We start from the raw sequence: 26,451 nt of genomic DNA, 5'->3' as shown, positions 1-26,451 counted from the left end.
ACAGGTTGTATATGAGCCGCCCAGTGTTGTAACATGATCTATCCCATTAGCAAACACCGTTCTTCGGGGCGAATTGCCAATACTTCGATTCAAACAATATCAGCCAACCTCGTTCAGATGCGGTTTCAGGGAACGTACACGTCTGTTGGGCAACGAGAGCACGTATGGCCCCAAGAATGACTTGACGAGCCCTGGGACGGGTGGGAAGCCGGACGTTGGTGGTGAGTGTATAATCGTGTAAACGAGGAACGTTGTCGGTGGCTGGTGCCCCTTCTGTGAGAACATGCTCGGTTGGACGAGCCTGAGCACTGACCATCTCCTTCATATGTTGGGTGCTGACGTCGGCGATGTGCTTGACCTCCGTTTCCGCCAACCCGGACGCGCGAAGCTTCGCCGGTTCGAGGTACGTGATCTCCTGCATGAACTGTCACTGTACATTAGTCTCAGAGCATCCTCCCAGTCATTCAGGTGTCTGACTTACGTGCTTCGTGAGAGGCTCAATGAATGCATCCACGAGCGTTCTCAGCCTTTCACCATCGTAGGGTTGTTGATCGTGAGGTCCCGCGACCTGGTCGTATCCCCACTTCTCGCCCGAAGGGAGACAAAAAACGAGGTACTGCTCGAACTTGTGCATGCCCTCCGTGAAGGTCGCGTGTTCCGCCACAATAGAGGAAGTGTCGAACTTCGGATTGAAGAGAGGGTAATAGATGTTCTCCTCCCAACTGCAAAAGCAGTGTCAGACACGAGTCCCCTGTTACTTGGCCGTTGTCAGGAGCACGCACTGATGATGGTGTTCTAGAGCTGCTACCCATTGGAGAACATAGCCAACGAAGTCTTTCTCTTTCTCTTTGGGTACGGATGTCGCTTGCTATGCACAAGTCTGAGGTCAGCGTCCTGGACACGTCCTGTGTTCGTGAAAGGCGGTCACTCACTTGGTACACGTTCAGTAGCCCGTTCATCAGACACGCATGTGCCCCTGCCATCTCCCAGTACTGAGCCTCATAGATGTCCACAGGAATCGGCCCGCGGGCGGGTTCCTCAAAGTAAGCAAGTGCCTTGCGAAGTGCGGGTACGGATGCCATGGCGGAGGGTCGTCATCGTCGAGAACTCCCTGCGCTCTGCGTATATGTATGAGTTATGAAGTAAGGCACGGCCGGTTATTGACTGAAACAACATCGCATCAGGTCCTGGGCGTCGTGACGGCGTCGTCCTGCGGCGAACACATGCTCGATCAACGACCCGGTCTGGCCAACCAATTCGCGTCGCTGCAGTTGGCATCATCCCCTTGTCCTGGCGTTGCAACATGTTGATCCCGCCCTGGATCTTCATCCGCGGCGCGCGCAGATCGACAAGGCAGTGCTCGCCCCTTGCATGCCGAACTGAACCGGGCTCGCGAATGCTCATCCACACCCTGCGAACTCCGGATCGCAGCGTCAACGTGTCTGTGCAGCATCTTGGGATTCTCGCCGTACCCGACCATGACCGAACAGATCAAGGAGAGCAACCATACCTGGTACAGTGTTTGTCCTTCAAGGATAACCATGTGCGAATACTGGCGCACTGCATTGTTCACACACACTGGCCGAGGATCACCGGGTAAATCGATGAGGGTTGTACTCGTCCGCGGTTGACCATTATCATCAGAGTCAACACCAAGTCCATTGTGAATCCGCACGCATTCGCTTTGGCATGAGCACAGCAGCGTGGCTAGACTCGGAGAATGCCAAGAGGCACCCGAAATCCAACTGGAAGTGTAGCAGCTGAGGAGCCGTTCGTCGCGTTCAACGTGGAAAGCAGTATGATGCTCGCCCGTCGATATGCTTGCCGTACAGGGAGCCACTAGAATCTTCAACTGCTCGGTGTGCCTGACATAGCCCGTATGACGACGAAGACTGACGACATAAATGTCCTAGAAAGAAGCTCACCTCCAATATCTTTCTTGATCTCGGTTTACTGCAAGTCGTTCAATGTTGCGAGAAACGTGGCCATGAAAATACCCTGCGCATGACTTGACTTGACTTCAGATTTGCCATAACAAGTAGGCCCCAGCTCACCTTTGTCCACGACCAGCGATGGTGTTTGCCAGATCCGCTATCGTTGCATCCGGTGAATCCGGGGCGAAGCGTCTCTTCGGGCGAAAGGCGGGACAGAGAAGAATAACATTCCCGGAATCGACGACAAGACTCGCTGTGAAATATAGACGACATTGACAGGTTACGAGGATCCGTACATGCCTGCTCACATGTCAAAGACAGATGCATACCAATTTTCAATGCGTCTGTGACTGATTCGCAGTGAGCCACGAACACTCAAACAGAGGTACCCACAGACAGCCTTGCCAGTGCGCTGCGGCAATATCAATGTTCAGGATGACGATGCCACCATGTCCGCAACGAGACTAGCAGCCTCCGGAGAACGTGGTGTTATCGAGCATACGAAGTCCCGAGGGTGACTTCCAAGAAGCGTTAGACAGATCATCCAATACGCAACCACGACTTGTTCTCAACTCACCTGACAAACCCAGATAGGAAGGATGCCTCCGGGGTGACCTCCCTTCCCGTGTCGTCCCGCGCTTTCCTGATGTCGAGTGTGGCTATGATGCTCGATACCGCCAGGAACACGCTTGCTTCTGCGAATAGGCGTCCCGGGCATATTCTGTGGGATTTCAGTGTGGACGTTGCCTGTGACGATTGTCGTTGGTAGCGCACCTTCGCCCGTGCCCGAACACGATGTTGCGCGGGTCCGATAGCTCCGAGTGAAGCAGACCTGGGTCGAGGAATCGTTCTGGGCGAAAGATGTCGGGATCACCGTAGACTTCTTCACTGTGGGACATAGACCTGGACGAGGGTCAGCAGTATGCGAATGGCTCAGTGGTTCCGAAGGTACCAGAGATTGGCTATCACTCCGGTACCTCGGGGAAGGTCGAACCCTTGGTATTCGTCATCATCCGTGAGGTGGTGCGGAATCCCTGCAGAGCCTCCGTGAGTTGCTGAAAGCACGCTTCTCTTGAATAGCTTACCGAGAGGAACAGGAGGATTCCAGCTGCAGGATAACGCTCCAGCGACTCTACTATGTCTCTTCAGTTCACGGACTCACCGATATACCTCCTTCACCACGCAGTCAATGTACGGTAGTGTGTCCTTGTCCGCTAAGGTCGGAAGGCGATCCCTCCCAATTACTCGGTCGACTTCTGCCTGTGCCTTCTGGTATACATCCGGATGGAGGACCATGACGAGTATGAACGTGAGCAAGGCTGTCTTTGCCTACGGTGCTCATCTCAGCATCCATACAGCCGCGTGATCGAGTCGCTCACCGTATCCGTCCCGGCTGTCCCGACATAGCGTTAGACAGATGTATTACAATGTGCGAACGACTAGTAATCGCTCACCGCCATAGAGTGCTCCAGCAGAGTTGAGTATATCTTCTTCCTCTTCTGCGAGCAGTCCCTCCTTCATTGCGTCTTCGATAAGCGCGGTGACATAGGACGGCCTCGCAGAACCAGCTGCCTGCGTGGATCGTAACACCTCACGCATGCGAGCAATCTCAGACACCACAACTGCATCCGAACCATAGCATACGGCTTGTATCTGGCGTCCCAGACGAGTCTCTCGTGCTTAATGCATACCGCTTCCAGCCCATACCTGGGAGCCAGGCTGGCACGTACTTCACTGCAGCACGTGTCAGCTTCTTGAGGCTCTAATGGCACGCTAAACTTACACAAAGGGAAGAAGTCTACGATCGTCCCGCCAGCTGGACCCGCGGAGACCGTGCCCTCCATAGCGCGGTCTATGAGCATGATGTACTCGTCATCGAGGGAGGCGACCCGGTGACCATACACGCTCTCCATGATCAGCGCTATGATGTACCTGGGCGAACGCGCTCAGTTTGTGGTGCATGGCACGATGTCGTGAGTGATCCTGACGCACCGCCTGATGTGCATTGCGAAGTTGTGCGGCGAGTGCATGAGGCCTGCGGCGAGAATGCACACCTCGCGCTGCTGTAGCGCCTCGAACTGCTGCACGGCTGTCTTGTCCCCGAAAGCATGCTGGATCCATCGGCGCTGCTTGCGCCAGTGCTCACTCTCGTACGGCAGGAATGACACGCTTGGGGTCCAGTTAAGGCTGCGTGCACGACATCAGTACTGACTCCTACTACGGACGTTTTGTACCCGGGCCCACAGTTCGCACATCATGACCAACCGTGACCGGCTTGAATACTTACTCCCGCGCTTGTCCAGCAGGTCTCTCGCGATCTTCTGCGAGTTGATGATGAGGGTTGGGCGAGTGAAGAACCTTGCATACATCAGATCGCCTGCGAAACAGCCTGTCAGGATAATCCCCTCCGGGCTGAACATGAAGTAGACGTACCGTATTTCTTCGCCCACTGCGCGAAGGTACGCTCCCGGTACTCCTTTGGGACTTGATGGATGTTACCTATGATCGGAAGAGGCTTCGGACCGGGCGGTAGTCTGAGGGTGTAACCTCGGCCAGGCCACCTGTTACGAGTCAATAGGTAGGCCACCGCACACAAGAGAGTACCGAAAGCCCAAGTGATGGGCGAGAACACTGGTAGAGGATCCATGGTGTCGCGGCAGCAGATAACGGTTGGGCTCGGGGAGAGTATTGCAGCGACGCAGGCCCGCTCATTCATATATGTACCGTCTCTGAAATAGATGCGACACGGTGGCAAAAGCAGTGACTGAACCTTGTTGCCTCGAAGCAAGCAGGCTTCCTCCGTCATCGGAGAGTCTACATTCACAGGCCACTTGGGCGTACCAAAGCATCCGAGGCTTCGCAGGCCACCTGGGCAGTACCAAAGCATCCTGGTGGCTCATGTCATACAGTTAAGCATCATTTCAAAGGAGCCTTTGTGAGACCGGGCCACTGTGATTCACGCCATTCCATATCGCCACGCTTCAGCCTCACCCAGTGACTGGCCAATGCCCTGCCAGGCTTGTTGCAGCTAGAAGTCAGACACTGGAATAGTGTCAGCTGAGGAATGAAGCACAGAGTCCTAGAGAGAATACACAATACGAACATGAGATTCGCCTTGATCCCGGCTGCCCCGGCATAGCGTTAGGTGGGCGCGTCACAACATAGTACCAACGAACTTGAACAGTGATCATTGCTCCCCGCCACGGTGCCCCAGCAGAGTTGAGTATATATCTACTTCGTCTGACGTTCAAGTCGACAGTACATTACTCAGCCACATCACGGTTATTACTACGCGCTATTGTAGGGGACGAGCACTCTGCGGTTGCCAAGATACAGTATACGAGATAGTTCACAACTTCGACCACCACAAAGTAAGGAAAGGCACGATACCAGCACACCCGTACGACACCGTCAGAGTCGCAACCTCATGCGCGAACGCAGGGTGTCTCTATCTATGTGCGCCATCGACACCAACGTCCTCACGCATCTTTTGTCACCGCCATTCCGATCAGCTCGCTCGGCGTCTGCGCACGCAACCCATACTCCATCTGCATCCACGTCTGCGAGCCGTTCCCGGGCCACACCTCGTCCTACAGCAGACCAGACCGTCATCACACATCCCCAAGCGCATCAGCCAGAATCGGAAACTCACCACGTCCCTGAGCAGGCTGCTCCCGCGCGTCCTCGTCGCGAACACGTCGTACGCCGACCGCCTCGGCACGTGCGCCCTCCCGAACTGCGTGTACGGCTCCGCGCCGTCCAGCGGGGCGGATGCCCTGCGCCCCATCACCCGCACGACGGTCTGCGCGGGCGTCCTCGGTACCACGTCCGACTGCCTGTCCTCGCAGCTCCCCCGACGAAGTGGATGCTGAGCCCGTGCTCGATGTCCACGTCGAGCGCCGGCGCGCGGTCGGGGCGCAAGCTGGCGCGGAGGTCGGAGTGTCCGGTGGAGTTGGTCGGGCTGAAGGAGAACGCGCCCGCCGCGGGTTTGTGGTCGCGGGAGCGCGCGGAGGACTCGGAGGCGAGCGGGTACGCATGGGCGAGGACGCCTTCCGCGTCGACGATAGAGCTTTGCATGCGGAGCTTGTTCCGCGCGTTGAACCTGTGTTCCAGACGAGGGAAGGTGTGTCAGTGAGCTAGGGAACGGCGCGAGGTGAAGGAGGGGACAACTGACATGGCGAGGAAGGAGTTGACGTAGACTGTAGGGGAGACGGTTAGTGTTGGGATGAGCTGGGAGTCGGGAGAAAGCGTACGCACGCTTGGTGAGCATGAACTCGACGCTGATCACCGCAAACGTCGTAGGCAGCGCAGTCATCTGCAGCGGAACGTGGGGTCAGAGGTGGTGTATGCGCGCTGCAACCGCCCACAGGACGCACCGTGATGATCGCCGTAAGGGAGCAGAGACTGCACCACCGATGTCAGTTACTTGCGTAGTACGAGAGATAGCAGCCTGAGGGCAGCCACACCTCGTGATGACACCCGTGTTCAGAGTGTACAACATCAGCACGGTGATAGTCGAGTCCATGCTGCCCACCAACATGCAAGGTTCCAAGTCAGCACCCGAAGCATGCGGACACACGAGACGAATCCGCACCTTGTCGAGCCGACACGACACCGCTCGAGGAAGTAGCACAGCGAGAGCGCAATGATCACGTCGATGAAGGTCGCCGCGCCGAGGGGGAGGTACGTGACCCACTGACACTAGGTGAGCGCTCGTTACTGTGCGACGCGACGGGGACGCGTACCCGGGATTCGAGTAGGCCGGTGTAGGACTCGAACTGCAGGCTGCGGCAAGAAGAGTTGGCGGCGGGCGGGGAGAGGCGGGCGAGAGGTACGTACATCTCGTAGCAGAGTGCTTGCAGATGACGTCAGCGGGATGCGACGAGAGATGAGAGAGGGATGCTCACTTATTGCTGAGCCTGTCCATAGATAGTCGTGAGCGAACATAGACAAAACTTTGAGGCACAAGACGAACCGTATCCACCGAAGAGAACGATCGCGGACTGCGTACATTGAGTCGCGTCTACACGTTTGGTACACTGATGGGACGTACGACTGCTAGGGGCAGAAGCTTGCGCAAGGCTGATTTTCGGTTGTCTGCAGCATTGACTGCGGTAGGGACAGAAGAAGGGCATGACCAGTGTCAGTGGTCAGATCCAAACAGATAGGCGGACAACCTTACGTTTCCACAGCCGAATGGTGTACAAGCTAAGTAGGCTTGTATGAGTAATGGAAACGGCGCATACAGCCAGGTGAATACGAACGTATGAACCGAGACAATGACAATCGCCTACGGGAGCCTCAGTTGACGTCTGCGCAACCAACACGAAAGAAACTCACGTCCACGATGATCTGTACCTGCGGGCATGGATGAGAGATCGATGAAACGCGCCCAGAAGTCACCAGACTTGCCTTGAAACTCCAGACAATGTCTAGAAGTACGAGGGGATCGAGGTAGTTGGTGACGAGATACCAATACACCAGGTGGATACACAGAACCAGATGAGCGGCATCGAGCATCCTGGGCGGTACATTCAGACTACACCGTCATAGTCGGCAGTGTTCTACTTACCACAGCCAGCAGACTGAGATCTTGTTCCAGATCCTGTCGGAGGGGTACTTTTGGAAGTAAACGAACGTCTGTAGGTTGGTTATACCGAACAAGCTGTTCGTCAAATCTCAGAGAAGCTCAGTACAGCAGAAGCACAAGACGCGACTCACACCGCGGAGATGAACGCGCCTATGAGCACGGCACCATACGTTCTGTCGAGCTCCCCCATGGCGGATATCCTGCGCTCAGAGTGAAGGGGGAGGAGATGGGCGAAAACCGAGTCCAGTCAGGGTAAGGAGAGACTTATGGCGGGCTTTACACCGAGGGCACCTTCGCGAAGAGGATCATCTGGCTAGGAATGGTCGAGCATGGGCGACGAGCGAAGGCACGAAGTCCTTTTATTGCGGTAATATCCCAATTTTCTGGACACGGATGCTCTGAAGTGTGCCTGTCGGCATGCCATCTTTATCTCGACGCACAACGTGGATGGAAGAGAGCACATGCATGCAGACGTGATGTACACGGAGCAGGAAGGCACATCTGTTGGCACGAGCGTCAGTGGCCTGAAACGGTAAAGCAATTGGCGGATGTATACAGAAACACACGGTACTACCTATTGCTTTCATACACGCCGTCAAGCCTCACAATGTGCGGTGCAGATATACGCAAATTCATAGACCACGGATGGTATGAACCCCGCCGGTTTCAGGCTTCACGACCAAGATGATGACCTGGCGAGCGGAGTCGGATTGTCGACGTCGTTGCGACTCCTACCAGAAGGCCATAATTCACGATAAGTGTCCCGTCCTTGAAATCCCCGTCTCGAGAGCTTGACTCGCATGACTACCGTGTAGGATGGACCCGGCACCTGTGCGTGTTCATCAAGTTGATGTTCGACGTCCAACGTTGCTGTCGGCGCACTTCAGATGTCGTTTTGTTCGGTAGAGATGGAAGCCCCACAGATACGGGGAAGTCATCCCAGACACTGGTAATCAGCCGACAGTTTCAGCTAGAGTGTAGTGAAAGCGTACAAGGAAGAGAAGCCCGAGACTGGCGACCGACTCGCAGGAGACGCGTCACGGTCACGTGGCATAGTCATGAACAACTGACCAAATCCGAGGAGGGAGGAGGTAATTCCATTTCGTCACCCAGCAACTAAGTACCTACGCGACCTTGACGCGCGAGTAGAGGGAATATCGAGGAAATTCCATTTGGTCACTACTCCCTACGCAGACGCGCCCTAGCAGCGCATAATACTATGTAGCCTTCACCTTTCCGAGAGGCCCCCCTGAGTTGTCACCGACATCCAACCTACAGTACCTTACTCTTACTAGAGTCGCACGATCGCAATTACGACTCTAAGGTTCATACATGCTAAGTAGGGAGCGACAAAAACAGAGTGAGCATATTCGCGTGTTCATGTATTACACAAGTAGTAGGCTAGTACATAGCTTGTATCTGACGCATCCCGTCAGGTGTCTCTTGGGTCAACCTCCGTCCAAATCTGCAGCCACAAAAGAGTCATCATGCAGGGACCCTCGCCAACGTCTCCGCGACGCGTGCCTTCGCTGCTGAAGAGCGCGGTGCGATGAAACATTTAAATTCTTCAGCATGGCTAGTGCACACCAGTGAGTTCGACTGCGTCTATACTACGCACACAATGCCTCACCTGATGAAGTTGGGAGTAAAAGACGCTTCCGGAGTAATCTCCTTCCCTTCTGCATCGCGGGCCTTCCGGATGTCCAGCGTAGCCGCCATGTTTGCTATGGCCAGGAACAGCATTGTATCCGCAAATAGGCGTCCGGGACAGATCCTGTACTAGTAGTCGGTACGGGTGCATAAGTATCTCTATGTAAATGAGTAAAATAATGAATGACCTGCGTCCGTAGCCGAAGACAACGTTGAATGGATCTAGCACTTCAGACTTCGGTTCAAGGAAACGCTCCGGACGGAAAGCAGCCGGATCGCCCCAGATGCGCTCGTCACGACAGATCGACCTGGGGAATGACGGTAAGTCGACTGGAATTGCAGTCTAGGTGCGCTTGCACTACCACACGTTCGCCACGACAGTTGAGCCTTTGGGTAAATAATAGCCTTCGTATTCGTCGTCTTCCTCGAGATAATGCGGTAGTCCTGCGGCCTCGTGTAAGCCGAATATTTGCAGCAGACTCAATCAAACCTTGCCTAGAGTGACGGGCGCATGCCAGCTTGTCGCACATTGATTAGAAATTATGAGGATTACACTAACTGTGGACGCTCACCGATAAGTCTCCTTCAGGACGGCTTCAATGTAAGGTAGACGCGGCCTATCTTCCGAAGTCGGAAGTCTATTATTCCCGACGACACGATCCACTTCCTCCTGCGCTCTGCGGTATACCTTTGGGTGAAGCACCATCGCTAAGAAGAAAGTGAGTAAGGCAGATTGTGTCTATTCGTCGTAGCGCCGATCAGGAACGGCCCGAGGTTGTCAATGCGGATATGTACCGTATCTGTCGCAGCTAATGCAGCTTTTGAGTGACCACTTCGCTGTAATCTCCATTAACACGAGGACTCACCGCCGTATATGTTCCCTGCTGCATAGCGGATGTCGTTCTCTTCTTGAGCTAGCCGGCCCGCCTTCTGCGCCTTCTCTGTGAGGGCGGACGCGAATGAAGGTCGCGCGTCGCCAGATACCTGTTTGCCGTTCGTCATATGTTGATCAGGTACAATTCGTGCGCACAGCACATACCATTGCTTCTCGGACCATCCTATAGGGTACGTGGTGGCCTTTCCATACGAGCTGCCTCGCATGTAGCCCTACTCGTTTGAAGGCCACTCCGGGTATCCAGGCGGGGACGTGTTGCACTGCGATGATCAATTGGTTTGCCCGAGTCGGACTGTATATTGAACAGTGCTCACAAATCGGGAATATGTCTACCGCCGTCCCGCCTGCTACTCCAGTTGCGGTGGTCGCGTCCATAGCGTTGTCCATCAGAGTCACATATTCATCTTCCAGCGAGGTGATCCGATGTCCATACACGGATTCGAGGACTAGTGCCGCGACGTGTCTTGTGCAAATCATTGTTAAGTTTCTCAAGCTACACCTTCAGGCCGCGGGACTGAACCTACCGCTTGATGTGCAAAGCAAAGTCGTCGGGCCTCTCCATTAGGCCCAACAAGAGGGTGTACGTCTCCCGCTCTCTCAGATCTCTATAGTTCTGCACCGCCTTCTTCTCGCCAAAAGCGCTCCATATCCACCGACGTTGCTTGCGGTGGCCTTCCGACCTATAAGGCAATAACGACGTAATGGGATACCACCCGATTCTGCCGGAAGGGGACACATCCAACCATGGTCATCGACACGCATTATACGCACGCCGGGAAATAGAACTTACAGCTCGACCAGAAGTGCCATTCGCGGTCGACTTGAGTACTTCGCGCCCCGCTTCTCCAGCAGGTCTCGCGCGATCTTCTGCGAGTTGATGATGATCGTACGGTGACCAAAGGTCTCGGTATACATCAGGTCACCTTCAATTGTGGTAGCATCGGCATGTGAGCCTGGATTTCGGTCTGTCACGGCTGCATCGTACCGTATTTCTGCGCCCACGAAGCAAAAAATTGCCACGGATATTGCGATGGCAAGTCAAAGACGTTGCCCACGAGCGGGAGGCGCTTGGGGCCTGGAGGGAGATGGCGGTTTCCTTGGCTGCTGCGACTGAGTGAGTAGAGCAGGATACACAGCGCAGGGATCGCGAGCCAGGCATAAGGAATCGGGTCCTGAGACATGGCTGCCTACAGTACCAGTCAGCTGCGAGCGTAGTAGGTCAGAGCGGCGCCCTGGCATCTTATAGCGATACTATTGGCAGTGTAGCGCGGAACCCTGCGAAGCATAGTACTAAAATGAGTGGACACTTACCGTAATGTGCTGAGCCGTGGCGCACAGGCCCGGTGTACGAGGAGCTCAAACCCTCGGAGTTGTCGTCTCGTGCCCAGCCATTTCAAACCGGCCGTACGGTGTAGGGACGGCCGCACCTAACCGCGCACCCGGCGCAGTGTTTTGTCCTGGGGTCGCTGACCAGATCGAATACGGGAGCGAGCGGTCGCCGAGGACTCATCCTGGAATAGCTGATAGATACATCACATCAGAAGAGCGAACTCACCGTGTGCTAGTGTTTGGTTTCAGACAAGGTTCGCCGCTCTCGCAGAGCATTCTTTGCGGCGTGGTGGCAAGATGGAGGCGCAGGGACGGCTAACAAGCTTTGCGCGATGGTCCTGCAACAACTTGTATGTGGACTAAATTTAGGCTCCGGGCTCCGGCACGATCTATCTTCCCTGTAAGTCGCCACCAGATACACGGCGAGGGCCTACATGAAGGCATCCCGGCAGTTTCTGTGGACAGTGGTCTTCATTCAACATATCAAACACGAGTAGTATCGGTCAGCCTACCTTCGTCCACGTCCATGACTAAAGATGGCGCCCGTCGGGTTCACTATCTCTACATTCAGTAGAGCCGCAGCCAGAAATTGAGCTCGGCAGAAGACGGCCGCATTACCAGCGACCGTAAACCTCTTCAATGTAGATCATAAGCTAGACCTCGAGGAATGCGATAAGTGAGCTGCAAACGCTTGAATGCATGTGACCGCACCATCGTCGCGCCATATATTTCTTTGCCCATTGCACGTACGCGTGTTCTTGATACTCGGCAGGAACATTGCCTGTGGTCGGGAGTAATCTAGGAGGTAATTCGAACCGACACCCAAGGACTAGCCAGCTGCTACAAGTTGGCAGAAGATAAGTAACTTCACGCCGCAAGATGATTTACTTTCACTATGTCACGGAGAGAGGATAGATAGCGGTGGTGTAATGCATTACCAGCAAGCGACTAACAGACGCTTGAGTCGTCGAGGCTAGGAGCCTGAGGCCTGAGAAGGCACCCAGTCTCAGCTTCACATTTCAGGATGCTTGCATAGAGCACACGACGTGTTCGCAGAAGATAAACTGACGACTAGACATCCATCAGAAGCTTGTTTGATCTCAGCTGAAGTGAAGGTACAAGACGCACGTAGGACAATAAGCAATTGCCTTGGATGGGCTGCTTCGATGGGCACATAGCCCTTACGACTAATGCGCGAGTACCCACGACGCATACGCTTGTCCACTTCGAGGCGGAATCTACGGGGCTTGACCAGCCCTCCTGACTCGCGAAGCCAGTTGTTACCTCTTGATCTAGATTCGGTAGAATCTGGACGGCGGTGAAGGGCACAGTGACGTGAATGGCGTCGAGTGTTGGTCATAGTTAGTCAAAGAGTAGACTTCCCATTTTCCATCGTTACTACGTAGCCAGCACGAAATCATTGAGAATCTCGCGGGCTCAAGCTGGTCGAAGCGAAAGCGAGCGAGATGAACGTGGGCTTCAAGCTTTGGCGCTTGGAACTGAAATGAGTAGTATGTCAATCACGTGCATGGCCGAGACCCGATGCCTTGAATGCTCGAAGAATATCAGCACAGCAGCAGTTGGGGTTAAATACGGCGTTGTGACTACAAGAGCACTCAGATATGCCATACGAGGAGGCAGGTAACAGAAGGAGGATTTTGATAAGGAGTTTGTAGTCACCTGCCAGCAACACACCGAAATCAGCGCCCGAGTCAGGTTCCTCGTCGCGGAGGAGCACGGCGAGATGGAACACAATGATGTCTATATTTCAGCACAAAAATTGACTCGCTTGATCATGGAGGGCATAAAGCAGATCCCTGGAATCTGTCGTCGACCAGCGATAAACACTGTGAAACAGCTTGAGATATGCCTCGTGTAGGCCACTGCCATTTACCGTATCTGTTGCCCATAATGCAAAGATGTTCTCCGGGTGCTTCGAAGGCATACCAAGGGCGTTCCGACGAGAGAACGGCGCGTTCGGCCACGTGGGAGACGCTGGTGTCTGCGACAAGCAAGTACAAGATCCCCAGCAAAGGGAGTGCAGTCGGTGACACGGTTGTCAGACACTAGTGCGCAGGTCGAGTTAGAAGAGTCCCCTCATTGAGTCTATGCACTCACTAGCGGCACGATACATAATCTGAGTGCCCGGAGCCATGTTGCTGTGAGCAAGCTTTGACAGCGTGTACGGGAAGGCTCCCATCCCACGAGGAGTATGGAAGCCCTGTGACGTGCGTCCATTGCGTGCATAGACATTTGGCGTCTATTAGCCAGGCCATACCGAGGAATGTAGTGGCGGAGCACGAGGCACTTCACAGTCCCTGTGACTGTTTTCAATATAGCGTCGAGTTCGAGAGCAAGGGCCGCCCATGCGATAGCTGATACGCCACATTCTATGATGACGGCGCAGCAAAACAACAAGGTTCGACGCTTTCGCGGTCTGGCTTTACGGCAGATGCGAAATCGCAAGGATGGCTGAATAGCGTTAGACGGCATTTCTACGGGTCAAACATACTGTATAGCTGCCTTTCGAAGAATCAACCCTTTCACGATCGATGCCAGAAGGCACACACATGACAGGCCTCACTCCGTGACACTCACTAGCGCATCCGCGACGAGATTCATTGCGGCAGACGATCGAGGCGTGATCGCACAGTCGTATGCTTCAGGATAGCTGGGGAGCAGATATGCCGGAGGTACATCAGTTCGCTGACCTCCAAGGCGACTGTTCCGACTGACCTGATAAACGAAGATACGAACGCAGCTTTCGGGGTGATGACGCTGCCCTTCGATGACGCGCCTTCTCGATGTTTAGCGTTGCTGCAACACTGGCTATCGCCAAGAAGAGAGTCGTGTCCGCAAAAAGGCGCCCTGGACAGAGCCTGCGACCATGGTATGTGAGTGACAGCATAGGCATGCTCCCGCACAAAGACACAATGCGTACCGTGGGCCATAACCGAAGACGATGTTGCGAGGATCCTCGATCTCGGGGCTGAGAAAGCGTTCTGGGCGGAATGCCTCAGCGTCACTGTATTGTTCCACGTTGCGAGTCATCGCCCTGGGCAATGGTGATTAGTTCCAAGCAGAGCGAGATGACCGACTACACGATGCCAAAGGTTGGTTACAATGTGGGTGTCCTTGGGCATATGATAGCCCTCGTACTCGTCGTCTTCAGTGAGATAATGTGGTACACCTGTAGATATGCAGTGATCAATAGCTATGCCAGACACTCTTGAAGAAATGGGTGCATTACCCAAGGGAATCGCTGGGTTCCAACTGGTCGTGCAAGAGGTGTGTGATATCGTCTGGAGTCCACGAATACTACTCACCGATATGTCTCCTTGATAACGCAGTCGATGTAGGGTAGATTCGGTCTATCCTCGAGAGTGGGCAGTCGCGTGTTACCAACGACCCGGTCCAACTCCTCTTGTGCCTTCTTGTACACCGCCGGGTGAAGGACCATCGCCAAGAAGAACGTTTGAAGCACGGTCTTTGTCTGTCCATAGCACCTCTCAATATCAACCTAGATCAGATAGAAGTCTGAAACACACTGGGTCTGATCCGGCTGGCGGTTACTCGAGTCAATGCGAAGCTCGATGTAGACACAACTTGACTCCGCCTCGGAGACGCACCTGCGTATAATGCACCGGCTGCATACCGAATGTCATTCTCTACCTCGTCAAGCCGACCCTCCTTCTCTGCGTTCTCGATCAGCGTAGAAACAAACGACGGCTCTGCATCACCCGACGCCTGACCAAATCGTGTCAGCATCCAAGAGGACATGCAAAGGCTACGAACGTACGACAGCCTTTCGAACCATATCAAATGGACGATAGTGGGCATCCCGCACGAGCTCCCGCGCATACAACACCTTTCGCTTGAATTCCGCGCTGGGCATCCAAGTCGGTATGTGCTTCACTGACGCATCGGTGAGTATGTGCATGGAAGCACGCGCAGACCAGAACTCACGAAGTGGGAAGTGATCCACCATTCCTCCTCCGGCAGGACCTGTAGCGCTTGTCGCCTGGTTGCTACGATCCACCAGTGTCACGTATTCATCTTCCAAGGACGTGATCCGATGGCCATAGACGGATTCGACGATCAGCGCGACGGTATATCTGACATACTCTCTAGGTGTCAGTTCAAACAACAGAAAGACAACGATAGCACGTACCGCGTGATATGCATGGTGAAGTTCTTGGGCGTGTTTATCAAGCTCGACAGCAAGATACAAACCTCCCTGTGTTGTAGGCCTTCATATTTTCGGAGTGTGTCCTTCTCGCCGAACGCGGCCTGCACCCACCGCCGCTGTCTCCGCCGACTCTCATGCTGGTACGGCGCAAAGACCAAAGTGGGATCCCAGCCAACCCTACTGTCATTAGTGCCTACGCGTAGCCTGCAGGATGCGTAGAACTCACAACTCGACAAAGGTCACCAGCCGCGGACGGCTGGAGTAGATAGCACCCCGTTTGTCCAGAAGGTCCCGGGCGATCTTGGACGAGTTGATGATGGTGCGGCTAGCAAAGAATTCGACATATATGAGATCGCCTAGAAGATTGACCTACGTGTTAGGTGATACAGACCAATCATCAGTGTCATGAACGCACCGTAATTCTCCGCCCATGACCCAAAGGTATACTCCTGGTATTCCAGCGGTAGTTGGTGTGCATTGCCCAGAAGCGGAAGACGTCTCGGCCCGGGTGGAACACGACGGTCTTTCAGGCTTTGCCGCTAGCTACGACCGAGTAAAAAGACAAATAAGCATACTACAGCGACCACCACCCAGGTGTTAGATGGCATGAACGGGGAAAATGACATGATGTGAGCCACCATAAAGGCCGGGATGCGAGATGTGTCACAGAATTCTTATATCCCTCATGGGATTAGTATGAATCCGAGAGGATACGATAGCGAACTAGAGTTGATGCTTGCTCCGAATGAGAATACACGCAATTGTATTGCGTGAAGATCGTGGAAGCCACACGCGCCACTTCGCCTGAATCTCCTGAGCCTGGTTGACATCCGTGGACGAGAGAACTTGGTTAGCTATGGAGAATCTGCATTGCCGTCAACGTGTGTAAGGGTGTGTTTGTGATGGTTCACATACCAGATGACGCTCTGCGAACCAAGTACTATGGATAGCTTGATCGCCGTGTGGTATCAGGACGAGGAGACCACTATCTCTCGGGACTGAAAGTGGATCTGTGGTGTAGTAATGTTAAGCATGTCTAAACTTCCGGAAATATGTGCGATGCGATAAACCGGTCTGGCAAGGGCAGAGAGAACGCGTGGCCTTGCAATGTGACTCGCATGCTTGGCATTCATTGCGTACTTGCCCGAACACCCACAACCGAGTATCTGTGGTCATGTCTACCAGCCATAGACTCGGAAGGCTTCATGGCTAGTACCATGCGAGGATGTCGGTACCGCGAGGGCTTGCCAGCAAGCAGTCGGTGAGTAGGAAGTTGTTGCTTATTCTTACTGTATCCATCCAAGATGGGATTTTGGTAGTTCTCGAACAAGGTCACGGTTGTCTCGGTGCTTGCGCATGTAGACCTGGACCCGTTAAGTTGACTTCGCCGGTCGGTCACGAACCTAGAGATGGGACCATTCAATGAAGCATGCTAGTCATCCATTCAGCAATTTCGTGAGCTCAAGGTAGTCAAAACCTTCTCGTATGTGCCTAATGAAGCGTGTAGCAGAACGGCTCGCCGCATTAGAGAATGGGAGGTGATAGTACTGCTGTAAGTGTACCCGGGCCGTCTTGAGCTTGCTTTGAGCGTGGCTGGGGCACGTGGATTGTGGCTGCGGTCCTCACAGGCGCTTCCCCCCCCCCCCCCCCGACTGAGTCCTGAACACACTCGGAACTTGGAAGAGTCGGAACCGTTTCCCTCATTTCGCCCACTATCTCGAGTTCTTCGCCGAGATTGGAAGCATATAAGCAGCACCCGCAAAGTAGATTCGCTATGCAACATTCTCGACACTGTTAAGCCCTGGTCTGGAATGAATTGTCGGGAAACGCACAAGACCGTGACAACCAACGAAGTCGCTTGCGCGAGGAACTCAGAAAAGCTTTCAAGTATGCAGCCAACAGCTCTGATGAATTCGCTCGTCGACAATAGTGCATCGGACACAAAGGCGGCCCACACGACATCGAGTCGTTCTAAACGTCTTAGGCAGCCGAGGTCTGCCCGAGGACGCAACGGAAAGGACTGAGGCGCATCTCGGATTGCCTGTATTTGCGCGGTCATAACCACATGTCGACAGCTTTGGACATCGCTGGGATACCTCTGGACCAGTTCCCGAGCACAAGAGCCTTCTTCGAGGCGCTACGTGACGTTGTAACAGGTTGGTTTCATCCTGCTCCTCCGGCGTAGCATGTATTGACTTCCTTGATATGCATTCTACAGCTCATCAGCCTGCCTTTCTCGCCGAGGTGATGCATCGTGATATTAGCAAGGGTAATATCCTCGTCGTGCTGGAAACTGCGCTCCTCAAAGGTCCTGTCTGTGATTTCGATTCCGGAAGCTGTGTCGATAGATCTGCGTTCGGCGGCTCGCGTCCACAAGATGATATGGATGCTTTGGAACATGACCTAAAAGAGCGGACGGTGAGCAATCTCGTGTTGTGAAAACGAGCCTGTTCTCACGACTCGGGTATATCTCAAGGAATTGTTTCGGTACTCCGCCGTCGATTTGTTACGCAAGACAGCGGATGTCCTCCATTGTGTCCATCACGATCTCGAATCGTTCTATTGGGTCATCCTATGGATCGTTGTGTGCCACACCGATCATGAGCACCCAGATGGCGCAGTCCTCTGCAGCACGGTATTTCCAACGGAGAACGAGATCATCGCCAAATGCGCCAAGATCGCCTGGTTGTCGGACGGGGAGATCACAATCCGCGGTAACAAGCCACTCACTGACCTCATTACCGACTTGTCAATTTTGGTTGAAACTTCGCGGAAGCGGAAGAATCGGCCAGTCGATCCTCTGACCCATGAAGCGTCCATCCGAGTTCTCGACGATGCTTTGAAAGCCAAAGGCTGGCCGGAGGCTGACATTGACAAGGCGGGCCCCTTCGTACCCCCGCATGTCGACGCAGATGGCGAGGTTGTCAAGACAGGAACGAAACACACCAGGGGAGCCGACGACAATCAGAGCAACCGCTCGACGAAGAGGAGGAAGCCGTCGGCGGAGGACGTACCGCTACCGCAATCCGAAGAGGCTGACAACGTTGCTATCGAGGAGGGGTTCACCCAGAGAAGTCGATTGACGGTACTGCCTGAACGTTATTGGACTGGTATATTTATACGGAGTGCGATGCAGATACCTCGTCTTCCTAACGCCCAAGTTAGTTGACTGTAGTTCACGCGTCTACCATACTTCGCATTGTTACCGCAGTTGTTTGCCTGACATAACAATCACTACGATAGACTACCTTGATCACGGTACTAAAGTACATGCAATCACTACTGTTGCCTGATTCACGGCAATATAGATCACAATAGAACGTCGTTATTATTGGTGTCGAACCGTCACCGGTTGGCGCGGCACGCGAGTCTCCTACGCGAGGTCCTCAGCGAACGCCGGGGACTCAGATTGTATCTGCAAGAGCCCCTGCATCAGCGAACTGCGTAATTCGGTAGGCTGGTTGACTCCGCTTACCCAAGGCTCATCCCTTCCAAGCGCGTACTTTCGCGGAGGTCGTTCCCAGCAAGTCAGTCGGTTCGCTTCGTCCTCACTGTAGATCGGCAACAGGATGCCCAACTCGTAGTTTGTGATCTACCCCAGTGCGTCAGCATCGTCGCGCGTGGGATGTGTGAGCACTCATACATACATTAAGCGTTGGATTGAAGGCAGAGCCCGACAGCGTCCCCCAAGCTGACGGCGTGAAGTTATGCGAGCCCGCGTACAGCCATCCGACAGGCTTGCTTGGCCTGCTGTCTTGAACTGGATCGTCTTCCGGTTCTGTCTCGCTATCTGACTGCACGCCACTAGTCCCGAATGCGGCGGACTTGTCGCGGATCGTACCTAGGATCATCTAGTCGCCTCGATTAGCACTGACATGCAAAGGTCCGGAGCCGTTCTTGTTGATGCTTACCTTGGAGTGCATGAGAACCCGGCCGCGTTTGCTTCGCGATTGATGGAAGAGGTCGCGCGGAAACTTGGCTGCCTCCCACTGCGTTCGGCGACAGAACATCGTCCCTCCTCCCTGATAAACAGAAGCTCTAGACCGCCAGACAAGCATACGAGCAGATAAAGAGGACGAACCTGATCGCCCAAGACGCTTTCGTGCACGTATTGCGCCGTCGGGAAGAGGACCTTAATAGGTGGGTAGGGCAATTTGGCCCGACGCGCCTTCGAGACATCCAGCCACGTCTGCGCGGACTCGCCTCGCGCCGAACAGTGGAACTCGTTCATCCACTGCGTGCTGTACGACCCGATAGACGATCCCTAGAGCGCGACGTGAATGAGATTGGGTGCCAAGATTTCCACGGAGGGATGCATAGGAGTACCTGGCATTCTAGTGTTACTTCTTTGCTTTTGTCTGCATTCAATCTGAGGTCTCGAAGGGCTTTCATCAGCGACGGATGACCTGTGAGGATTACCTGTACATCATGATTGGAGAACGTTCTACACCGAGAACCTAGGAGAGTTCGCACCTTCGGCCAGCCCTCGTGCTTACCCGCAATAGACGGAATCAACTTGGCTTTGACCTTCGAAAAGTCCCAATGCGTGCGTATATGCTCTAGGCGCTGGAGCGGTAGATTCGGGTGCTTTGAAACAAAATCGTGATTAGCCCAGCGAGATGCAAGCAGGAACAGAACATACATCGTTCTTGACATGGGAGAGGAGCGCCGGTTCAACTTGGAGAGCACGAAGGACGCGTGCGAATGCTGAGGGGAAATCGTCCGCCTTCGGATCGTGTGCGATCGGCGACGATCGTTTGGGGACGTCTTGTACCCACGCGGTCTAAACGAAGAAGATCAGAGAACTGCAGTGTATGTGAATAGGACGGAAATTCCACGTTTTCGATGTCTCGCCAATCGTATTCTATCATGTTTGCGGTCGAGATAACGACCCGCAGGCGGCCTGTCTTGTAGAATAGCTACGGTCGTGACTTCAGTAATAGGGCAAATAAACGGAGCAGAGAACTTCGCGCACCAACATGAACTAGACGGGTGACTTGTCATCAATGATCGGCGTTCAAGAGGTAGAGTCACGCATACCTTCATATGCATACAGCCCATGCCATTCCGTAGGAACGGCGTCGTCTTGATCCAGTTCGGTAGGATCGCCTTGATGGTTTCCTGGCCTGCAAACCGTCAACGTATGCAACTTTCGAGAATCAAACGAAGTACCTTGTGGATCCTGTGCGACTGCTATCACGGGTGTTCTGGGGCTGAGCATCGAGTATAACCATGGAAAGTTGTACATGTATGCCGAGACGATAGCGAAGTCGATCTCATCCCTCTAGAAATAGCTGAGGATCATACATTCGAGCGATAAAATGGTATCAGACCCACAGGTGCCAGAATGTCGCTGAGGCGGAATGTAGGTCTCGTGTTTCTTGCAGGATCTACATGCATGTTGGCTATCTGGCGCATCTCACCGTCCCAGTACCATTGTTGGGACGAGCTGCTTGTCGCTGTAGTGGATGCGGACTGTCTCTGAGCGCTCGTGCTTGCAGACGGACGGTTATACGCGGCACTAGAAGAAGCATAGACGTCGGCTCTTCGTGTTTCGCCAGAAGACGAGGAAAGATGTTGCCTCTTCGATCTGTGTGCATCGCTATCGACACCAGAGCTACCCTCCGCATCGAGGTCCGATCGCAGACGTTTCTGTCGTGCGAGCCGCTCACGTTCAAGTTGCGCTCTCTCGGAGAGGAAACCTGTCGCAGAGGGTGCCGAGACTGTCAGATCCGGTGTTACGGCTGGTTGGATCGGGGCTTGCGAGGCTGCACGCCGTGCCTCTTCCTTCTTCGAAGCCTCTATGGCTTGTTGCAATTCTGACTGAAACTTGCGATCTTCGTCATTGACCTCTATCACATCTTCATCGTCACTGTCGCTGATCTCAATGACTTCGCCTTCGGTCCTAGCCGAAGAACGCGCTGGCAGGGGCGCATGGTCGTGCAAGCTGAGCGCTATAGCCCTATTACACAGATGAGTGTGAGCGTTTTTAGAGTGAGGTAGAACCTACCTAGCCAGATCGTCGTCCTGAAAGTCGTCCGCCTGAGACATTGTTACTCTCTGCCAGTGGGTAGGTCGACGAGCCTTTCTGTCAGTGATCACAACGACGGACTGTTAGAGGCCTGTTGAACTCAAGCAGCAAGACAGCAATCAAAACATACTATAACGAACAGCAGACCTGAGCTGCTTCGAACAAAGAACGGAGTTGACTTGACTGCCTAGATGTCGAATGTGGCCACAAACAAGCGGCCGGTGGACGCGTGGTAGGCGCCCATGTACACACGCGACGCGACCGGCACGGTCACGTGCGGACCAGAAGAAGGGGAGGAACCAAAGGCAGGAGGTGAAGGAAGAGGGGACCCGTGTCCATTAGGTTATCGGCCGTGGACGTGGTAGTGTTCACCAGCCTGTTGGTGGTAACAGTATTCACTAAGCTTCGGCCACCATGTACCTAGTATAGAACTACTACATGCGTAGAAGAGGAAAAAAGGAAGCAAACACAGTGATTACCATTGAAGCATAGGGCGACAGCGTTGAGAGGCTCCGCGATTGCGAGAAAGAGTCAAAGCATGATCGTTATGAACCAAATATTGAGACAACTACGCCGGTGCAGCACTGACAAGACGCGATACTATTTTTCGATGTCGGGTGAGTACAGTAATACATTCTGATACACGCAGTCTAGTCATACCACCGCTCGCGCAGTCGCTTCCTCCTCACCATGGGTTTCGTGATGACGATGGCGAGGGCCAGCCCGGCGATGGTCAAGACGAGTTGAACCTTGTTGAAGCTCTCGCTCAGCACGTCAAACGTATTTGACGGCGCAATCCGCGTGAAGAACAAGTCGTGGCCGTATGCGAAGATAAGAGAGGTGGACTCGAGCAGCGCGGGTGAGGTGACGACGTGCTTCGTGCCAACCACCTGAGAAGTTGTCATCAGTGTCTGTGTGCATTGCAAACATCTCTCAACCTTGCGCACCTGGTAGCTGTGCGAAAGCACGCGCTTCGGGTCATCGTATACGACGGAATCATATTGGATAAGCCACTCCTCCATCTCTTCGCTTGTGGGCTTTCGCATCGGTCGTCGGGGGTCCAAGATCCGCCTCGGGAAGGACTGGATCTGGTGATTCTCGTTGGCGACTGCGGGCGCATTTAGACATAACATCCACGATATCTGCATAGCTGATAGTACTCACCGACTATGTCCTTGATCGTGATTCCGTAAGACGTCGACGTCGTGGTCATGATGTTAATTCCTCGGGGCATAATGAACGCTTGCTCGAACACTGTCAAGGCCGCAGTCTCGTTCGAGAACGAACTCAAGTCGGAACTACCCGCCAGCATTAGACTGAGAGTAACCCTTAAGAAGGGAGAAGCACATACCTCCTCGTCTTCTGGTCGATACCAGAGCCCTCGTATAGTTCGACGGACACTACACGGTGGCTCTTCGTCGACTGCACGCCCGATGCATCACCATCATAGTACTGATACACAAGCCAGTTCTCCGTCAAGGACACCTTCACATCGCACGCGCCCTCCGTAACGGGCAGCGCGACATGGTACAGAATTGTGCCCTTCGCACCGTCCACAAGGTATAGCGAGCATTTCGACGCAACGGCAGTAGGCGAGCCGGTGACGACGGCCATCAGATTGGGGTTGAGGTACTTGTACAATGTTGTCCGGTTGCCAAGTACCTTGCCGAGCGAGGCGACAGGCTCGTGCGCTGGATGCGGGGTTATGGACAGAATGTCTTCGCCGGGAGCGAAGCCAAGCGACCAAGTGATATCGGCTACATGCTTGCCGGTGAAGTCGACCTCGGATGAGATCCTGTGTCCGGTGAGTCGACGCTGGCCGGGAGCACCGGTACGAAGGGGGATATGGATGGACGGGGAGAGCTGACGGAAGGCTTCCTTGGTTTCTTCTGTTTCAGGGTAGATATGCACCTAGCTCTGTGGATCAGTATGACACCATTGATTGCAAAACTGGCTATTGACCTGCACAAACTCATCTAGCAGGACGACGAGTTTTTGCGAACCGCTGCGGAGCAAGTACGCCTCGATGATGGGCCCGGCGATGATATCGAATCCTTGCAATAAATCACCGGACTCTGACACGCCTCTTGCATCCTCGCCCGTCAGTGCGTCCACATGGAAGAGGACCGTGTCCACAAGACCCTTCAATCGTCTCACAGGTCAGCTCCAGCTCTAGCCACCAGCTCCGAGATACACACATTGCTCGCCTTCCTCTGAGTGACCAACACGACCTGCGGCGCATCTCCGTCGCCCACCGTCCGCGTAACGAACATCTTCACAGGTATGATTTGCCCCCCGATCTCGGCCGCCCAGCCAAGCCCGAACACACGGCTCCAGAGCACCGCACCATCCGCAGAGTCGATGCCGTACAGCTTCCCATGCGTCGTCGCCGCGACAATCACCTTGCGGAACCCGAACGTGTCGCGTGCGAGCGGCTCAGACGCGTTCGTACTGGGCGCGGCGGACGACGACACGGATGCGTACGAGCCTGTCACGAAGCGCCGGGCAAAGTTCGTCGCGTATTGGGGGAAGTTCTGAATGGGGTGAGTGCGGAAGTCTATCAGGGTTCCGGATGTCGACGTACCTGCGCGTCGGACAGTTGTCGGACGAGACGGTCGCCAAACGACTCTTCCTCATCTCCCACATGGGACGTGATAATCTTTCGCTCCGGCAATTCGACGAGCTCGGCGACCTTGATGTCGGCCAGCCCCTCTTCTCGCGACCACTGGAGCTTGTCGTGTTGCCACAACTGTATTGCGCCAGTGCTTGTCGTCACGGCAAGGCGCGCGACGATCGTGTTACCATCGGGATTGGCGGTTTCTACAGCCACCTGCAGACGATGAGGCACTGCCAGCTGAATGAATTGCAGGACACTTACGTGGGAGATCACACCGTGAACGTTGGTCTCGAAGGGGAACGTGTACCCTGAGACCAGCCCCTTTCCATCCGCTAAGTGACCGGCGAATACGTGTGCAACGGCTTTCTAGAAGGACGTGAGTACGCAATCATCACAGAACAGGGATACTCCCAACCTTGTATACATGGGACCAGTATACACGCGCTATGTACGGCCGGCCGTCCATGTCAAGGCCGCCGACATACTTCGAAACGGTGTACTTGGGCGAATTGGCCTACGTGTCCGATCGTCAGTGCCACATGCAGACGAAGAGCGATCTCAGACGTACAGATTCGGCAAACTCCCAGATCTGCCGGAAGCCTTCTGGTACAGATCGAAGTACGAGCGCAGTGCCGTCCTCCTTCAAAGCGACAAATTGGCCGTACTCCGACAAGCCGACATCCAGGATGTTCTTGTATACTGCTCCCTTCAGTCCCATCGGCTTTTCTTTGAGTTCCGGGGTCAAACCGAAATACCGGACTGAGCCACCTTCGATCCAGACTATTCGCAGGGGCACCTGGGCATCCTTGACATCGCGTAGTTCGAAGAAATCCGTAAGCCCGTCAGAAATGCTTGACGGAATGTGCCCTGTGGTGAGCAGCTCGCCGGTTGCCGTGGACAAGGCGGTGACATGAATGGTGTAGGACGCGAAGGACTTAGCGAGACCAATGAGGTAGACAGTCGAAGGGGTTGTGATAATTTTAGAATATGCTACCAGAGACCTGGAAAACGGCAAGATGAGCATGACTTGGCAAAATTGAATGGGAGAATGCTCACGATTGATCTGGAGCAGACCATCCCCACTTCACTTCTCCTGTCTTCCCATCGACGCGACGTGCTATATGTGCATTCGAGAGGACGTACACATCTCCCTCAGCGTCGAAGGTTATCGATGTTCCCAGGGTCTCAGGATCGAAGAGGCGACCGAAGTCGGGCTTGTGTAAGTGTTTCTCAGCCAATAGGTCGCCAGTGGCAGCGTCCAGTAGGCGGAGTGTAGCCCCGCCTGCACCGGACACGGTGGCAAGAACTGTAGAGGAAATCGATGTACGCAGTCAGTAATGAGGCATACGCAACCGCAAATAATTTGAAGGCGGCCAGCCAAGGCGAACGGGCGCGCGCGCGCGTATCTATTGCAAGCCGTGAGGAGGTTCGATCTCATTCCTGCGTCGCCAGACCATCGAATGTCAAGGTCAGATGCAAGGGTGCCGGCTTCGCGGGACCAACGGCTCGCATGTCCTCCGAGTGGGAAGACTGAGCTCGGCGTCTGGGCGTGCACAGGTGCCACAAGCGTCCCTTTTTCTAAGCCATGGACCGTGCACTTCGAGCGACAACTACGACAACAGATGCAAGTCACAGTGACGTGCCAGCGCCGCCATGGAGAGGCCTCATAGAGAGATGACAATGTACGGAAGAAAATCACAACGTGGTTTGACGACTCACCGTCTCCGTGTAGTTTGTAGCCTACGACATGCTCGTTGTCCTCGAATACGTATCTCCACGCTATACTTGATGAGGTCTGCATTCCATTCAACTCGACGTATATAGTTCCACACACCTATTACACCATCCGCTGGGTCCAATGCTGCAAGTATGTTTCCAGAAGTCGCGGTAAAGAGCAGGGTGCGCGATTTGGCCCCAAGTTCTCCGACTCTCTGAAACCTCGGCGCAGTAGAGTGTGCACCAAATAACGGTATGCCCACGAGAGGTTTATGCCAGTCCACGACTCCCACTTCCGATGCTTGCGTTGCCCAAGTGTGAGATATCCATAGCACGACCGAACAGAGCCAGAAGAGGTGCATGCCGCGCAGTATGTGCCCGTCGCAGTTGAAGGTTTCGATGTCGAGTCTTGCGAGCCGCGCGACACGACGTCGGCGGTGTGGCGGACCCGCCACGTGCGGTGTATGTGCGCTTAAGCGCCCGTTAATACTATGGGCGTT

At 54.2% G+C, this 26,451-nt stretch overlaps 9 protein-coding genes across 9 annotated transcripts; 1 reads left to right on the top strand and 8 right to left on the bottom strand.

Annotated features, from left to right (window-relative positions):
- Positions 1-46: 46 nt before the first annotated feature.
- On the bottom strand, positions 47-1,082 carry B0H18DRAFT_1117388 (uncharacterized protein; the record flags this gene model as incomplete). Its single annotated transcript, XM_048033571.1, has 6 exons — positions 47-82; positions 139-261; positions 314-424; positions 482-722; positions 783-868; positions 933-1,082. The coding sequence occupies 6 exons, from the start codon at positions 1,080-1,082 to the stop codon at positions 47-49; spliced, it is 747 nt and encodes a 248-aa protein (XP_047895332.1).
- Positions 1,083-2,364: 1,282 nt separating this feature from the next.
- On the bottom strand, positions 2,365-4,581 carry B0H18DRAFT_1084155 (cytochrome P450; the record flags this gene model as incomplete). Its single annotated transcript, XM_048031758.1, has 14 exons — positions 2,365-2,452; positions 2,512-2,655; positions 2,709-2,837; positions 2,887-2,968; positions 3,020-3,042; positions 3,097-3,263; positions 3,314-3,327; positions 3,389-3,506; positions 3,550-3,668; positions 3,718-3,866; positions 3,927-4,121; positions 4,179-4,311; positions 4,368-4,495; positions 4,529-4,581. The coding sequence occupies 14 exons, from the start codon at positions 4,579-4,581 to the stop codon at positions 2,365-2,367; spliced, it is 1,542 nt and encodes a 513-aa protein (XP_047895331.1).
- Positions 4,582-5,658: 1,077 nt separating this feature from the next.
- B0H18DRAFT_207484 (uncharacterized protein) lies at positions 5,659-8,016 on the bottom strand. The gene is made up of 17 exons (XM_048037122.1): positions 7,656-8,016; positions 7,507-7,599; positions 7,347-7,455; positions 7,275-7,292; positions 7,199-7,224; positions 7,117-7,142; positions 6,988-7,043; positions 6,910-6,937; positions 6,842-6,853; positions 6,774-6,789; positions 6,680-6,719; positions 6,529-6,629; positions 6,401-6,460; positions 6,311-6,338; positions 6,192-6,249; positions 6,109-6,133; positions 5,659-6,036 (listed from the first exon to the last, which is right to left on the bottom strand). The coding sequence occupies exons 1-17, from the start codon at positions 7,712-7,714 to the stop codon at positions 5,721-5,723; spliced, it is 1,071 nt and encodes a 356-aa protein (XP_047895330.1). The 5' UTR covers positions 7,715-8,016; the 3' UTR covers positions 5,659-5,720.
- A 606-nt stretch (positions 8,017-8,622) lies between these two features.
- On the bottom strand, positions 8,623-11,273 carry B0H18DRAFT_1103407 (cytochrome P450). Its single transcript, XM_048032581.1, has 10 exons — positions 11,055-11,273; positions 10,860-10,992; positions 10,594-10,749; positions 10,384-10,532; positions 10,214-10,329; positions 10,041-10,158; positions 9,747-9,882; positions 9,363-9,482; positions 9,155-9,298; positions 8,623-9,100 (listed from the first exon to the last, which is right to left on the bottom strand). The coding sequence occupies exons 1-10, from the start codon at positions 11,248-11,250 to the stop codon at positions 9,010-9,012; spliced, it is 1,359 nt and encodes a 452-aa protein (XP_047895329.1). The 5' UTR covers positions 11,251-11,273; the 3' UTR covers positions 8,623-9,009.
- Positions 11,274-13,117: 1,844 nt separating this feature from the next.
- On the bottom strand, positions 13,118-14,062 carry B0H18DRAFT_207375 (uncharacterized protein). The gene is made up of 2 exons (XM_048037121.1): positions 13,517-14,062; positions 13,118-13,464 (listed from the first exon to the last, which is right to left on the bottom strand). The coding sequence occupies exons 1-2, from the start codon at positions 13,889-13,891 to the stop codon at positions 13,192-13,194; spliced, it is 648 nt and encodes a 215-aa protein (XP_047895328.1). The 5' UTR covers positions 13,892-14,062; the 3' UTR covers positions 13,118-13,191.
- Positions 13,979-16,065, bottom strand: B0H18DRAFT_1117383 (cytochrome P450; the record flags this gene model as incomplete). Its single annotated transcript, XM_048033570.1, has 11 exons — positions 13,979-14,058; positions 14,135-14,277; positions 14,340-14,453; positions 14,725-14,891; positions 14,947-14,960; positions 15,028-15,145; positions 15,198-15,313; positions 15,365-15,513; positions 15,570-15,764; positions 15,814-15,956; positions 16,003-16,065. The coding sequence occupies 11 exons, from the start codon at positions 16,063-16,065 to the stop codon at positions 13,979-13,981; spliced, it is 1,302 nt and encodes a 433-aa protein (XP_047895327.1).
- A 1,615-nt stretch (positions 16,066-17,680) lies between these two features.
- B0H18DRAFT_207349 (uncharacterized protein) lies at positions 17,681-18,858 on the top strand. The gene is made up of 3 exons (XM_048037120.1): positions 17,681-17,743; positions 17,806-18,005; positions 18,064-18,858. The coding sequence occupies exons 2-3, from the start codon at positions 17,835-17,837 to the stop codon at positions 18,754-18,756; spliced, it is 864 nt and encodes a 287-aa protein (XP_047895326.1). The 5' UTR covers positions 17,681-17,743; positions 17,806-17,834; the 3' UTR covers positions 18,757-18,858.
- Positions 18,859-18,960: 102 nt separating this feature from the next.
- B0H18DRAFT_1084154 (tyrosyl-DNA phosphodiesterase-domain-containing protein) lies at positions 18,961-21,638 on the bottom strand (the record flags this gene model as incomplete). Its single annotated transcript, XM_048031757.1, has 13 exons — positions 18,961-19,002; positions 19,063-19,179; positions 19,235-19,438; positions 19,499-19,609; positions 19,669-19,851; positions 19,914-20,006; positions 20,061-20,174; positions 20,230-20,370; positions 20,426-20,506; positions 20,628-20,713; positions 20,760-20,871; positions 20,925-21,492; positions 21,598-21,638. The coding sequence occupies 13 exons, from the start codon at positions 21,636-21,638 to the stop codon at positions 18,961-18,963; spliced, it is 1,893 nt and encodes a 630-aa protein (XP_047895325.1).
- Positions 21,639-22,129: 491 nt separating this feature from the next.
- Positions 22,130-26,334, bottom strand: B0H18DRAFT_996604 (uncharacterized protein). Its single transcript, XM_048045429.1, has 13 exons — positions 26,070-26,334; positions 25,955-26,014; positions 25,292-25,541; positions 24,804-25,236; positions 24,651-24,749; positions 24,497-24,601; positions 24,203-24,448; positions 23,817-24,152; positions 23,581-23,760; positions 22,970-23,529; positions 22,783-22,916; positions 22,566-22,726; positions 22,130-22,508 (listed from the first exon to the last, which is right to left on the bottom strand). The coding sequence occupies exons 1-13, from the start codon at positions 26,311-26,313 to the stop codon at positions 22,269-22,271; spliced, it is 3,048 nt and encodes a 1,015-aa protein (XP_047895324.1). The 5' UTR covers positions 26,314-26,334; the 3' UTR covers positions 22,130-22,268.
- Between the last annotated feature and the right edge of the window lie 117 nt (positions 26,335-26,451).

Source organism: Fomitopsis serialis (genome assembly GCF_022376445.1).
Source record: "Fomitopsis serialis strain Sig1Antser10 chromosome Unknown B0H18scaffold_20, whole genome shotgun sequence".
NCBI classification, from domain to species: Eukaryota; Fungi; Basidiomycota; class Agaricomycetes; order Polyporales; family Fomitopsidaceae; genus Fomitopsis; species Fomitopsis serialis.
The sequence above is the reverse complement of the archived record's forward strand: the minus strand, read 5'-3'. Positions and strand labels throughout refer to the sequence as shown.

Coding starts and splice junctions, on each gene's coding strand:
- B0H18DRAFT_207375 (XM_048037121.1), bottom strand. CDS start 13,891: ATGCCGTCTAACGCTATTCAGCCATCCTTGCGATTTCGCATCTGCCGT. Junction 13,465..13,516: donor GATTATGTATCGTGCCGCTA/GTGAGTGCATAG, acceptor CCTGCGCACTAG/TGTCTGACAACCGTGTCACC.
- B0H18DRAFT_207349 (XM_048037120.1), top strand. CDS start 17,835: ATGCATCGTGATATTAGCAAGGGTAATATCCTCGTCGTGCTGGAAACT. Junction 18,006..18,063: donor ATGACCTAAAAGAGCGGACG/GTGAGCAATCTC, acceptor GTATATCTCAAG/GAATTGTTTCGGTACTCCGC.
- B0H18DRAFT_996604 (XM_048045429.1), bottom strand. CDS start 26,313: ATGCACCTCTTCTGGCTCTGTTCGGTCGTGCTATGGATATCTCACACT. Junction 24,153..24,202: donor GACAACTGTCCGACGCGCAG/GTACGTCGACAT, acceptor CACCCCATTCAG/AACTTCCCCCAATACGCGAC. Junction 22,509..22,565: donor TGCTTTCGCACAGCTACCAG/GTGCGCAAGGTT, acceptor ACAACTTCTCAG/GTGGTTGGCACGAAGCACGT.
- B0H18DRAFT_1103407 (XM_048032581.1), bottom strand. CDS start 11,250: ATGTCTCAGGACCCGATTCCTTATGCCTGGCTCGCGATCCCTGCGCTG. Junction 10,750..10,859: donor ATGGCACTTCTGGTCGAGCT/GTAAGTTCTATT, acceptor ATTGCCTTATAG/GTCGGAAGGCCACCGCAAGC. Junction 9,483..9,746: donor GTCCTGAAGGAGACTTATCG/GTGAGCGTCCAC, acceptor GTCATTCCCCAG/GTCGATCTGTCGTGACGAGC.
- B0H18DRAFT_207484 (XM_048037122.1), bottom strand. CDS start 7,714: ATGGGGGAGCTCGACAGAACGTATGGTGCCGTGCTCATAGGCGCGTTC. Junction 7,456..7,506: donor ATCTCAGTCTGCTGGCTGTG/GTAAGTAGAACA, acceptor TGTACCGCCCAG/GATGCTCGATGCCGCTCATC. Junction 6,134..6,191: donor CGAGTTCATGCTCACCAAGC/GTGCGTACGCTT, acceptor TCTCCCCTACAG/TCTACGTCAACTCCTTCCTC.